Source organism: Erinaceus europaeus, chromosome 5 (assembly GCF_950295315.1).
Source record: "Erinaceus europaeus chromosome 5, mEriEur2.1, whole genome shotgun sequence".
NCBI lineage: Eukaryota > Metazoa > Chordata > Mammalia > Eulipotyphla > Erinaceidae > Erinaceus > Erinaceus europaeus.
The window spans coordinates 60,628,701-60,641,886 of record NC_080166.1 but is presented as its reverse complement, the minus strand read 5'-3'; the positions used below and the strand labels follow the sequence as shown (position 1 = coordinate 60,641,886).

At 55.3% G+C, this 13,186-nt stretch overlaps 1 protein-coding gene across 26 annotated transcripts in view; it reads right to left on the bottom strand.

The window, feature by feature from the left end:
* Nucleotides 1-2,890: 2,890 nt before the first annotated feature.
* The window catches only part of MICAL3 (microtubule associated monooxygenase, calponin and LIM domain containing 3), a 187,674-nt gene continuing 177,378 nt past the window's right edge, over nucleotides 2,891-13,186 (bottom strand). For 22 of the 26 annotated variants that reach the window (XM_060191367.1, XM_060191374.1, XM_060191373.1 and 19 more), the window contains 4 exons: nucleotides 12,803-12,868; nucleotides 10,170-10,269; nucleotides 8,294-8,367; nucleotides 2,891-5,008 (listed from right to left, as the gene is read on the bottom strand). In XM_060191367.1, coding sequence (XP_060047350.1) covers nucleotides 4,824-5,008; nucleotides 8,294-8,367; nucleotides 10,170-10,269; nucleotides 12,803-12,868 — 425 coding nt within the window. In that variant the 3' untranslated portion in view covers nucleotides 2,891-4,823. The remainder of the gene's footprint in view (nucleotides 5,009-8,293; nucleotides 8,368-10,169; nucleotides 10,270-12,802; nucleotides 12,869-13,186) is intronic. The other 4 variants (XM_060191377.1, XM_060191381.1, XM_060191383.1 and 1 more) reach the window with 1 other exon arrangement.

Below are 13,186 nucleotides of genomic sequence, written 5' to 3'. Positions count from 1 at the left end.
CACTTCACAAGTGGTAAAGCAGGTTTGCAGAGGTCTATCTTTCTTTCCCCCTCTATATCTCCCCCCTCCCCTGTCAATTTCTCTGTCCTATCTAAAAAAGAAAAACAAATTAGGTAGCTGAGTGGTGGCACACCTGGTTAAGCGCACACATTACAGTGTGCAAGGGCCCAGGTTCAAGCCCCCAGTCCCCACCTGCAGGGGGAAAGCTTCACAAGTGGTGAAGCAGGGCTGCAGGTGTCTCTCTTCCTCTGTTTCCCTCTTCCCTCTCGATATCTGGCTGTCTCTATCAAATAAATAAAGATTTAAAAAAAAATGTGGCAAAAATGGTCACTTAGGAGCAGTGGATAGTGCTGGCACCAAGTCCCTGCAATAACCCTGGTGGAAAAAAAAAAAGAAGAAAGAAAGAAGAAGGAAGGAAAGAAAGAAAATAGAAGAAAAGAAAATCAGGACTGGAAGACCACTCAGCGGCATTGTGCATGTGGGAGGCCTTGAGTTTGTTCCCTGACAGTGCATTAAAAAAAAAAAAAAGAGAGAGTAGGAAAGCTATCAGGGGAGGGGTTGGTATGCGGGGGTCTGGTGGTGGGAATTATGCAGAGCTGTGCCCCTCTTATCCTATGGTTTTGTCGGTGTTTCTTTTTTGTAAATAAAGGATTAAAAAAAAGGCAGACACTAGTGAACATATTCCATAAACAACTTGGAATACTCATTTCCACTAGGCATAAAAGTGTTTGTGTGGCCACCCTTCCAGAGAGGTGTTTAACAGAATGCATCCTGGCTCACTGCCAAGCCTATAAAGCAACTTTTCAAATACAGGCTGCATTTCTACTGAAAAATACTACCTACACAGGAGACAGGCCAGGGGCGGGTGGTGGCATACCTGGTTGAGCGCACAGGTTACAATGAGCAAGGATCCAGATTCGAGCCCCTACCTGCAGGGGGAAAGCCTCACGAGTGGTAAAGCAGGGCTGCAGGCATCTCTCTCCCTCTCTCCTCACTCCTGTCAATCTCTGGCTATCTCCAATAAATAAAGATAAAAAATTTAAAAAGCAGGGCAGAGGGTATATAGCATAATAGTTATGCAAGACTCTCATACCTGAGCCTACAGAGTCCCAGGTTCAATCCCCTGTACCACCATAAGCTACCACCTTATAACCCAGAGCTGAACAGTGCTCTGGTTAAAAAAAAAACAAAAAAAAAAAACTGGGACCGGGTGGTAGTGCAGCGGGTTAAGCACACATGGCACAAAGCACAAGGACCAGCATAAGGATCCTGGTTCGAGCTCCCAGCTCCCCACCGACAGGGGAGTCGCTTCACAAGTGGTGAAGCAGGTCTGCAGGGGTCTCTCTTTCTCTCTCCCCATCTTCACATCCTCTCTCCATTTATCTCTGTCCTATCCAACAACAGCGACAGCAATAACAACAACAATAATGATAAACAACAAGGGCAACAAAGGGAAAAAATGGCCTCCAGGAGCAGTGCATTCGTAGTGCAGACACTGAGCCCCAGCGAAAACCCTGGAGGAAAAAAAAAGGGAAAGAAAACAGTTACAGAAGACAGCCCATTCTTTGTAGATTCACAGTCACCTTTTTTCCCCTCACTCTTTAAAATGTCTTCCTGTCCTGAAGAAACTCAACTCACCTGGTACAGGGTGCATGTTCCCACTCTTGTGAACCTGGGTTCAGGCCCCCAGCAACAACATGGGAATGACTGCACGGGAAAAGCTTTATGATTGAGTGATGGGGTGGTGCTGTGGGGTCTTTCCTTTTTTAAAACAAAACAAAACAAAACAAAACAAAACTAGGAAGCCGGTTGGTGGTGCACCGGTTAAACACACATGGTACTATGTGCAAGGACCCACACGAGGATCTGTTTGAGCCCTCACTCCCCACCTGCAGCAGGGACATTTCACAAGCGGTGAAGCAGGTCTGCTGGTGTCTATCTCTCCCCCCCTCCTCTCTCAAATTTTCTGTCCTTTATAAAAAAATGGAAAAATGGCCACCAGGAGCAATGGATTCATAGTTCTGGCACTGAGCCCCAGTGAGAACCCTGGAGGCAAAAAAAAAAAAAAAAAAGTAAGAGAGTAAAGAATGGTCTATCACTGCTGGTTAAACTCACTGGGGGCTGGAACCTATCAGCTCCCCTGCTGCTGCAGAATGCTATTGCCACTGTGTTGGTCTGGAGTTTGGGCATTTTAGTTGAACTCTTTCTCTCTCCCTCCCTTCCTCCCTCTCTCCCTGGCTTTCCAGGGACCTCTGCACCTAAAAAAAAATTTTTTTAAATACTTATTTATTCCCTTTTGTCGCCCTTGTTTTATCATTGTAGTTATTATTGTTGTTATTGATGTCGTCATTGTTGGATAGGACAGAAAGAAATGGAGAGAGGAGGGGAAGACAGAGAATGGGAAAGACAAGACACCTGCAGGCCTGCTTCACCACCTGTGAAGCAACTCCCCTGCAGGTGGGAAGCTGGGGCTCGAACCGGGATCCTTATGCCAGTCCTTGCGCTTTGCGCCACCTGCGCTTAACCTACTGCACTATTGCCCAACTCCTGGGCCTCTGCACTTCTTGGAGCTGCATTCATTTCCTGAGCTGGACACCTCATGTGGCATGCTCCCCGCACACGAAAATTAGCGGCAGTTTCCTAGGAGTCTACAAAGTTCTCAAAGAGGACCTGGGCTGGGGGTGAGGATGGTTGTCACACCATCAGGCATGTATAGGGAATGTTCTGTGGGCCAGGCAGCTCTCATGTAACTGGAGGTGCCGTGAGCCCTGCGAGCTCCCTAGGCCCACGTGATGCTCCTGCCCCTGGCTGGCTCCAGGGTAGAGCTGCCACGCTGGCCTCCCCAGCAGTCTGAGCAGCGACAGGGAAGAGGCCACAAAGAAGAGGGAGGTCCTGTCCCAAGTTCAGGTTTATTGGAAGATTGGGGGCTCAAGATGGAACCTAGAATGTCCCATCTTTTATTCAGGAGAATAAAAACAGAACTCTGCCCCCGTCACAAGAGGGCTGTGAAGCCAGAGTGGTGCCGGCAGCTTGAAGCACACCTCCTGGGTTCCACAGGAGAGAGATGGCAGCTTTTGGAGCAGAGGTGCTCTGCTCCTTTGTGGGTTGAGCCAAGGTCCGACGTGAGGCACAGAGTGGCTCTCCAGGGAAGCTGGAGACCCAGGGGGACTGGGCTGTGCTACCCTTGGGACCTTGAGGGGGTGCTAGTCCTGTTCTCACTACTCTGGCCCCCCTGTAGGCAGGAGCCAACCAGAGGAGTCACTGTGGACTAGGTCTGGTGGTGCACTGGCACTGCCCCTCGGCCAGCCTGGTGGGATTCAGGAGTGGCATCTGGCTTAAGCAGACAGGGAAGGCTTTCTCACCTGGAGTGTCCCGTCAGTGAGAGGCCAGGCAAAAGCCTCACCTGTACTCTCCCTGGCTGGTTCTGAGACCAGAGGGAATTCCTGTGAGCCAGGTGGATCGTGCGTGCGGGGAGGCCAGGGCAGGAGTCCCACACACCTTCTCAGCTGGCCTAGAGGAGGCTGATCCTCAAACCTTTTTTATGTTTGTTTGTTTAACGAAATGTTCTGTGGGAGGTGAAGCCTGGGCACCAGAATTGCAGAAAAGTGGGCTCTCCAGAGCCAGGATTCTGAAAGGGTCCCCAGCAGTGCTGAGGGGCAGACAGAAGAGGAGTCTGGTGCCAGCAGTGAGGTGCAGCCCAGGGAGCAAGGACCCTAGGAGAGTGCCCCCTGCTGTATTGGGGGGGATGGGCGTCAGTAACACTATAGGCGACAGCTAATAAATACAAGGCTGTGACAGTGTGGGTCAGCCTGGTGATGTGCGTGTGTGCACGTGTGTGTGCATGTGTGTGCGTGTGTGTGCATGTGTGAAGCTCGGCAAGGACTCCTCAGCTGCTCCTGCTCCAGGTGCCCAGTGTCTTTAGGAAAGATATAAAAAACGAAGTCACTTCTTTTCAAGTATTAAAAAATAAGTTAATCCAAAAAAAAAAAAAAAAAGGGAGAGGGGTCCAGGGTGGCTAGGCATCGCACACGCACCAGGGCATCAGCTTCATTGCAATGTGAAAACACAGGAATCAGCCACCTCACCTCAGCCTGTGTGTCAGTGTGTGTGCGCGCACGCACGTGCGCGGCGGGGTGTACTGAGACGCAGGGCTGCCCCAAGTCAGGATTTTCCAGTGTCAAAAACAGGTGTGAAGGAAAAGCAAAAAGGCAGCAAGCCACAGGCCTCAGGCCACAGCCCTGGGTGTTTGGCCACTGGGGGTGGGAGAGAGGGTGTCCAGTGTGAGCCGTGGGGCTGGGGATCAATCCCCTCCTGGGCCTCCTCACTTGCGGCAGGGATGCCGAGCTGGCCCTTTGCGCTGCGGGACCAGGTGCACCCTGACCAGATGTCCTTCCTCTCCCGGGGTGTCTTCTTTGTGTCTTTGGTGGCTCTGGGAGCGGGAAGTGGGCAGCTGGAGGTGCAGCCCCGTGGCTGTGGTTTCCACAGAGGAAGTGACTCCTTTCTCAGATCCAACTTGGCAGAGGAAGAGAGAAGGTTTTCTAGGACTATTTTCCTTTTCCAAGTCCCTCTCCTGAGGCAGGCAGCCAGGCTGGGCCTCACCACAGAGGCTGAGGCGACTCTTTTAGTCATCTTCCTGGGGCCATGTGTGTGTGGCTCCCCAGAACAGTGACACCCGATAGCGTTCAGGAGGCACGTGGACTTGTGCGTGCAAACTGTCAGGAGGTGCCGGGCCCCCTTAGGTGGTGGGCCAGGTGGTCTGGGAGTGCCCAGCCCAGGCGCAGCAGGGGCCACTGATGGGCAGACCTGAGCATGGGTAGGGGCATTCAGGACCAGTTGAGGCTGAAGCCCTTGGACAGCATGACAGCTTCCAGGTCCTTGTCCTCCTCTTTCTCCCGTAGCCGCTGCTCCTCCAGCAGGGCCACCAAGGCGTCCCTCTGCTCCACGACATCCAACATCTCGTTCAGAATCTTCTTCTCCTCTGACAACTCCTCTTCCGTCTTCAGGTGATCTGGGTGGAGAAGAAAGACCTTGGGCCTGAAGGCTCAGGAGGTGGTGTGCCCATCCCAGGCTTGAGTCCAGACCACATCCTGCCCCTGCCCCCTTAGCCCACACCACATCCTGCCCCTATGTCCTCAACCCACACCACATCCTGCCCCTATGCCCTCAACCCACACCACATCCTGCCCATGTCCCCTCAGCCCACACCACATCCTGCCCATGTCCCCTCATTCCACACCACATCCTGCCCATGTCCCCTCAGCCCACACCACATCCTACCTATGTCCCCTCATTACACACAACATCCTGCCCTATCCCCTCAGCCCACACCACATCCTGTCCATGTCCCCTCAGCCCACACCACATCCTGCCTATGTCCCCACAGCCCACACCACAACCTGCCCCCAGCCCCTCAGCCCACACCACAACCTGCCCTCAGCCCCTCAGCCCACACCACATCCCGCCCATGTCCCCTCATTCCACACCACATCCTGCCCATGTCCCCTCAGCCCACACCACATCCTGCCCCCACTCCCTTAGCCAACACATCTGGCCAATGTCCCCTCATTCCACACCAGATCCTGCCCCCACCCCCTCAGCCCACACATCCGGCCCATGTCCCCTCATTCCACAACACATCCTGCCCATGTCCCCTCATTCCACAACACATCCTGCCCCCGCCCCCTCAGCATACACATCCTGCCCATGTCCCCTCATTCCTCACCACATCCTGCCCTATCCCCTCAGCCCATACCACATCCTGCCCCTGCCCCCTCAACCAACACCACATCCTGCCCCCACCCCCTCAACCCACACCACATCTTTCCCCCGCCCCCTCAACCCACACCACATCCTGCCCCTATGTCCTCAACCCACACCACACCCTGCCCCTATCCCCTCAACCCACACCACATCCAGCCCCCATCCCCCTCAACCAACACCACATCCTGACCCCGCCTCCTCAGCCCACACATCCTGCCCCTACCCCCTCAACCCACACCACATCCTTCCCCCGCCCCCTCAGCCCACACCACATCCTGCCCCTATGTCCTCAACCCACACCACATCCTGCCCCTATGCCCTCAACCCACACCACATACTGCCCCCGCTCCCCTCATTCCACATCACATCCTGCCCCTGCCCCCTCAGTCCACACATCCTGCCCATGTCCCCTCAGCCCACACCACATGCTGCCCCTGCCCCCTCAGCCCACACCAAATCCTGCTCCTATGCCCTCAACCCACAACACATCCTTCCCCCGCCCCCTCAGCCCACACCACATCCTGCCCCTACCCCCTCAGCCCACACCACATCCTGCCCATGCCTCCTCAGTCCACACCACATCCTGCCCCCGCCCCCTCAGCCCACACCACATCGTGCCCCCGCCCCCTCAGCCCACACCACATCGTGCCCCCGCCCCCTCAGCTCACACATCCTGCCCCTGCCCACTCAGTCCATACCACATCCTGCCCATGCCCCCTCAGTCCACACAACATCCTGCCCCCGCCCCCTCAGCTCACACATCCTGCCCCTACCCCCTCAGCCCATACCACATCCTTCCCATGCCCCCTCAGTCCACACATCCTGCCCCTACCCCCTCAGCCCACACCACATCCTGCCCCTATGCCCTCAACCCACACCAATCCTGCCCCTATCCCTTCGACCCACACCACATCCTGCCCCCGCCCCCTCAGCCCACACCACATCCTGCCCCTATGCCCTCAACCCACACCAATCCTGCCCCTATCCCTTCAACCCACACCACATCCTGCCCCCGCCCCCTCAACCCACACCACATCCTGCCCCTATCCCCTCAACCCACACCACATCCAGCCCCCATCCCCCTCAACCCACACCACATCCTGCCCCCGCCCCCTCAACCCACACCACATCCTGCCCCCGCCCCCTCAACCCACACCACATCCAGCCCCCATCCCCCTCAACCCACACCACATCCTGCCCCCGCCCCCTCAACCCACAACACATCCTGCCCCCGCCCCCTCAACCCACACCACATCCTGCCCCCTGCCCCCTCAGCCCACACCATATCCTGCCCCTATGCCCTCAACCCACACAACATCTTGCCCCTATGCCCTCAGCCCACACCACATCCTGCCCACACATCCGGCCCACACATCCGGCCCACGTCCCCTCATTCCACATCACATCCTGCCCTATCCCCTCAGCCCACACATCCTGCCCATGTCCCCTCAGCCCACACCACATGCTGCCCCTGCCCCCTCAGCCCACACCACATCCTGCCCCCACCCCCTCAGTCCACACCACATCCTGCCCCCGCCCCCTCAGCTCACACCACATCCTGCCCCCACCCACTCAGCCCATACCACATCCTTCCCATGCCCCCTCAGTCCACACATCCTGCCCCTACCCCCTCAGCCCATACCACATCCTGCCCATGCCTCCTCAGTCCACACCACATCCTGCCCATGCCCCCTCAGCTCACACCACATCCTGCCCCTACCCCCTCAGCCCACACCACATCCTGCCCCTGCCCCCTCAGCACACACATCCTGCCCATGTCCCCTCATTCCTCACCACATCCTGACCCACCCCCTCAGCCAACACATCCATGTCCCCTCATTCCACACCACATCCTACCCCATCCCCTCAGCCCACACCACATCCTGCCCCCGCCCCCTCAGCCCACACCACATCCTGCCCCTATGCCCTGAACCCACACCTCATCCTGCCCCTGCCCCCTCAGCCCACACCACATCCTGCCCCATGCCCTCAATCCACACCACATACTGCCCCCGCCCCCCTCAGCCCACACCACATCCTGCCCCCGCCCCCTCAGCCCACACCACATCCTGCCCCTATGCCCTCAACCCACACCTCATCCTGCCCCTGCCCCCTCAGCCCACACCACATCCTGCCCCTATGCCCTCAATCCACACCACATACTGCCCCCGCCCCCCTCATTCCACACCACATCCTGCCCCCGCCCCCTCAGCCCACACATCCTGCCCCCCCTCAGCCCACACCACATGCTGCCCCTATGCCCTCAACCCACACCACATCCTGCCCATGCCCCCTCAGTCCACACCACATCCTGCCCATGCCCCCTCAGTCCACACATCCTGCCCCTACCCCCTCAGCCCATACATCCTGCCCATGCCCCCTCAGTCCACACATCCTGCCCCTACCCCCTCAACCCATACCACATCCTGCCCATGCCCCCTCAGTCCACACCACATCCTGCCCCCACCCCCTCAGCTCACACCACATCGTGCCCATCTCTGCAGCCCACACCTCATCCTGCCCATCCCCCTACCTTCTACCGCCATTCGCTCTCGAAGTTCCTGCTGTAGGCGGCTCTGTCGGTCTTCCAGCTCCAGCTCCCGGGCACTGCAGGACAGGACAAGCGAGGGTAACTTGAGTGGGGATCAACTCTCCACAACCCAGACTGGGAAGGAGTGCTCCTGCCTAGACAGGGTCTCTTCTGCTGGTTCCCTGAGCCAAGGCTAATGGCACATGGGTCCCAGCTCTACAAACACCTGCCCTGTCTACCAATGTCAGACAAAGCATGAGGACTGGAGGTCTTGGCATCACCTGGACCTCTTGTGAGCATCTGGTCCATGTCACCCTCAGGGACTTGAGGGCATCTGCCCCTTTTTACCCCTACCAAGGCCTCATGGGGGTCCTTCTCAGGGTCCTTGATTTCTTAAGCTATTGGCCTATCTCTCAACTCCCCCCTCCAGCGTTCTCAAGTAAACTTTCTTTTTCTTGGAGGCTGGGTGGTGGCACACCTAACCAGGAGCATATATCATCATGTGAAAGGATGCAGGTTTGAGCCTCTGCTCCCTACCTGCAGGGGGTCGCTTCACAAATGCAGAAGCAGGTCTGCAGGTGTCTATTTTAATCGCCCCCTAAATCCTGTCCCCTTTCCATTTCTGTCTGTTCTGTCCAATAAATGGAAATAAAGGCCACCAGGAGCAGTGGATTCATAGTGCTGGCACTGGGCCCCAATGATAAGCCTGGTGACAATAAAAAAAAAACAAACTTTCTTTTTCTTTCTTTATTGCCACCAGGGTTATCCAGCACTATGAATCTACTACTCTTGGTGGTCATTTTGTCCTTTTTCTTCTTATTTTTGAATCATCTTTATTTAGGGGGCTGGGCGGTAGCGCAGCAGGTTAAGTGTACATGGTGAAAAGTGCAAGGACCAGAGTAAGGATCCCGGTTTGAGCCCCAGCTCCCCACCTACAGGGGGGTTGCTTCACAGGTGGTGAAGCAGGTCAGCAGGTATCTATCTTCCTCTCTCCCTCTCTGTCTTCCCCTCCTCTCTCCATTTCTCTCTGTCCTATCCAACAACAATGACATGAATAACAACAGTAATAACCGCAACAATGATTAAAAAAAAAAAAAAAGAATTATCTTTACTTTTTTTGGCTAGAGACAGCCAGAAATTGAGAGGGAATGGGGATGATAGAGAGGAAGAGAGACAGAGACACCTACAACCCTGCTTCACCATTCTCAAAGCTTTCCCCCTACAGATAGGGGTTGGAGACTCAAACCTGGGTCCATGTGCACTGTAACATGTGCACTCAACCAGGTGTGCCAATACCTGTTCCCCCTTTTCTTTCTTTTATTTAATAAACACAGAAATAAACTGAAAGAGGAAGGAGAGACAGAAAGGGAGAGAGACAGAGAGACAACTGTATCCCTGCTTCACCACTTACGAAGCGTCCCCTCTACAGATGGGGCTGGGTTTGAACCCAGGTCCTTACACATGGTAATGTCTGTGCTCCATGGGTGCACCACCCCTGAATACAAGTCTTTCCTTCTCTCTTTTTTTGTGTGCCTTCAGGATTATTGTTGGGGCCCAGTGCCGGCACTATGAATCCACTGCTCCTGGCGGCCATTTTTTCCATTTTCTTTGACAGGACCAAGAGGAATTGAGAGAGGTGGGGAAGATAAAGAGGGAGGGAGAGAGAGAGAGAGAGAGAGAGAGACTCCTGCGGCCCTGCTTCACTGCTTGTGAAGTTTTCCTCCTATAAGTGGGGACCAGGGGCTTGAACCTGGATCTTCGCACAGGTCCTTGTGCTTAGTACTATGTGCGCTTAGCTGGGTGCAGAGCCCAGTCCCCTTTCTTTACACGAGACCCTCGCCCCTTCCTCTTTTCCACTGTTCTGTTGGAGGCCACTCACAAGATCATCAGCTCCGACTCGTAGCGCACCATGGCGTTCTTCTCCTGTACCAGCTTGAACCACTCCTGCATCAGTTTGGGGTCATCCTTCTTGCCCATGCCTGCGAGAGGAGGGGGTGTCAGGCCATGGTGGGGGGGAGCTGCCCACTGGCCCCAGCTGGCAGGGTCACCACACAGGGGCACGTGTGCATACAGAGCCGAGCAGGATGCTGCCGGAACACCCTGAGCCAGGCCCATGATTGCCTGCGGCTGCAGGGCAACCCCTGGACCCAGCCCTCTACCACTTGCATCCATTCTTTATTTGGCGCTTGCTCTGGCCTAGACTGCCTGCTTGAAGACCAGCCTGGAAAATAGGGTGTGTGTGTGTGTAGAAACTTCTAGAACCTCCCTCCCACCAAATCCTTGTAGTCTCACTTGTGCCCTTGGGCCTGGCACTCGAGCAGCACGTCACTTCCTGGCTAGGAGAGAACCTTCTTGGCAAATGCAAATCCTGCACATCTGTGTGTACACAGACCAGGGGTCTCCCCTCCTCTGGCCCCTGGGCCCCAACTGCTGGGACTGGGGGCTGGGTGCTTAGTCAGGTGCCCCCAGGAAACCCATGGTGGGGGGCTCCCAGAATCTGCATTAAGGTGGCCTGGCCCAACTGGAGGTCTGTATGGGAGTATGGGGGAAGGGTCTTTGGAGGGGTCAGAAGGAAGAAAGATGCCTTCTCCTTGGAGCATTCAAGAAGCCTGTGGACACGGTGTCAGCTGGCCAGAGGCAGAGACAGCCTTAGTGGGCCTCTGGGATGCTGGCACTAGTAGCCACTTGGAGCATGATGGGAAATTAAGGGGCTCTCTCAGAACAATGTCCACGTGGGACAGTTTGGCATCTGTGGGCTCCCTGAATCCCTGCCCTGGGCCCCAGGCTGAGACACACTGGAGGGCTGGGGAGACAGCATAGTGGTTGATACAAGTGACTTTCCTGCCTGAGGCTTTGAGGTCCCAGGTTCAATCCCCAGTACCACCATCAGCCAGAGCTGAGCAGGGTTCCAGTATTCTCTCTCTCTCTCTTCCTCTCTCCTTTTCCTGTATCTCTTATTAAAAATTAGTAATCAGTGGGCATACTGTACCAAAGACTGCCGAGAGGGTGTGAAAAGAGTCTTTGGGTGTTGATATGCCCATATGCCAACAACCATACAGTAAACCACTAACCCTCCCCCCCAATAAAATGAAATGAAAAGAATTAATATGGGGCCAGGTGGTGGCACACATGTTGCAATGCACAAGGACCTTGGTTCAAGCCCCCGGTCACCACCTGCAGATGGAACACTTGCGAGCGGTGAAGCAGGACTGTAGATGTCTCTCTCTTTTTTTTTTCTCTCTCTCTCTCCCACTCCCCTCTCAAGTATTCTGTCTCTATCTAGAATAAATAAAATATTAAAACCATTTAACATATAAATATATTAAATGTAAATATAAACGTGTGTGTGTGTGTGTGTGTGTGTGTGTGTGTGTGTGTGTAAATACTGCACTGGGAAGTGTCCGAAGGCTCTCTCTGCTTATGAATTTCTTGGAGGTCATGTTCCAGTGAAGCCCAGCCTCCCTGGATTCCCCCCCGCCCGGAAGGAGTGCCCCTCAAACACCAGCTTTCCAGTCACTGCTGGTCTACACTGTTTCCCACCCTGCCCCCATCCCTGCGCTCCTTCTGCTGATGGTGACACGGCCACTTGATGTCTTGGTGGGCTGAGCTCCGGAGAGGCAGGTAGAGTGCACAGGGGTGCATGGGGAGTGGGTGGGGTCGCCCCAGCCCTCCCCCCAGACATGGCTCAGCTCCATGCAGTCCTCCCTGCGCCTCTCTGCACAGCGGCCCGGCCATTGAAGATGGAGCTCCAGGCATGCAAGCAGCCCAGTGGGGGCCCCAGAGAGCCCTGGGATGGCTCTCCCTCCTCCCTGCCTCCTGGGGAGCAATGAAAGGGGACCCCACGCCCCCTCCCATGGGGGCATGAGACCCTGCTCATGAACTGCAGAGGAAGCCTTACAGCAGATGAGCAGCGGTGCAGGGTGAAGTGGTGAAGAGGGTGTGAGCACCATGGAGGGCAGGGGGGAGGTTAGCAAGGGTTAATGGGAACCACACACACCTCCCCCCCCCCCCCGCCCCCACCCGCATGCTGACTCCACTGGAGGAGAGTCACAGACTGCAAACCAACAGACCAACTGAGAAAACACACACACACACACAGCAAGACAACAGGGTGGAAACAGCTTTTTTTTTTTTGAGGGGGGTGTCATTCTGGAAAAGTCTTGCTAAGGCCAGTATTCCTTGACTACTCCCACACAATTGCTGCTGTCCAGCTCCCTGGCTCTGCTGTCTGAGACTGCAGGGCCCAGCCACAGATGGGGGGGTTGCAATGCCAGGGGTGGGGGGGCACACCAGAGGCTCTCTGCCCTCCCCTCCATGCCTTATCCTCCCCCCTACAATTGTCAAAGGGATACTGTGCCTTGTGAAGAAACTGCCACCTCCTCAGAGAATTCTGGGACAGGGTTTCTGGTGTCAGAGACAGCTGGGCTTTGGATCCCTGCTGGGGGGACTGTCACTGAGCCTCTCTGGGAGGCAGTGGGGGAGAGGGGAGGAGAAGGGGGCGGGTTACATTACCTTCCTGGACACAGCAAGGGCAGAAGGAGAGAGGTCTGCGCCGTGGAGTCCCGCCACTGGGCTCAACTTCAAAAAGGACCAGACAAGGGGAGAGGGGAGGAGGGGAAAGAGACAGAGAAAGACAAAAAAAAAAAAAAAAAGGAAAAAGAGGAGAAGGAATTTGGAAGTGGGAGGGGGGCAGGGAGGAGGTGAAATAAAAATACAAACAACAACAAGCAGAGGACAAAAGGCATAAAAAGTGAGAAAGGAACAACAGGAGGAAAAGAAAAAAAATACAAGAGATGGAAAAAGCAGGGACAAGGGGGACAAAGTCTACAAATGAGTCCTCCTTCCAGTAAGGACACAGAGGGACAAGCAGACCTGGGCACGGCTGGCAGGACCTAG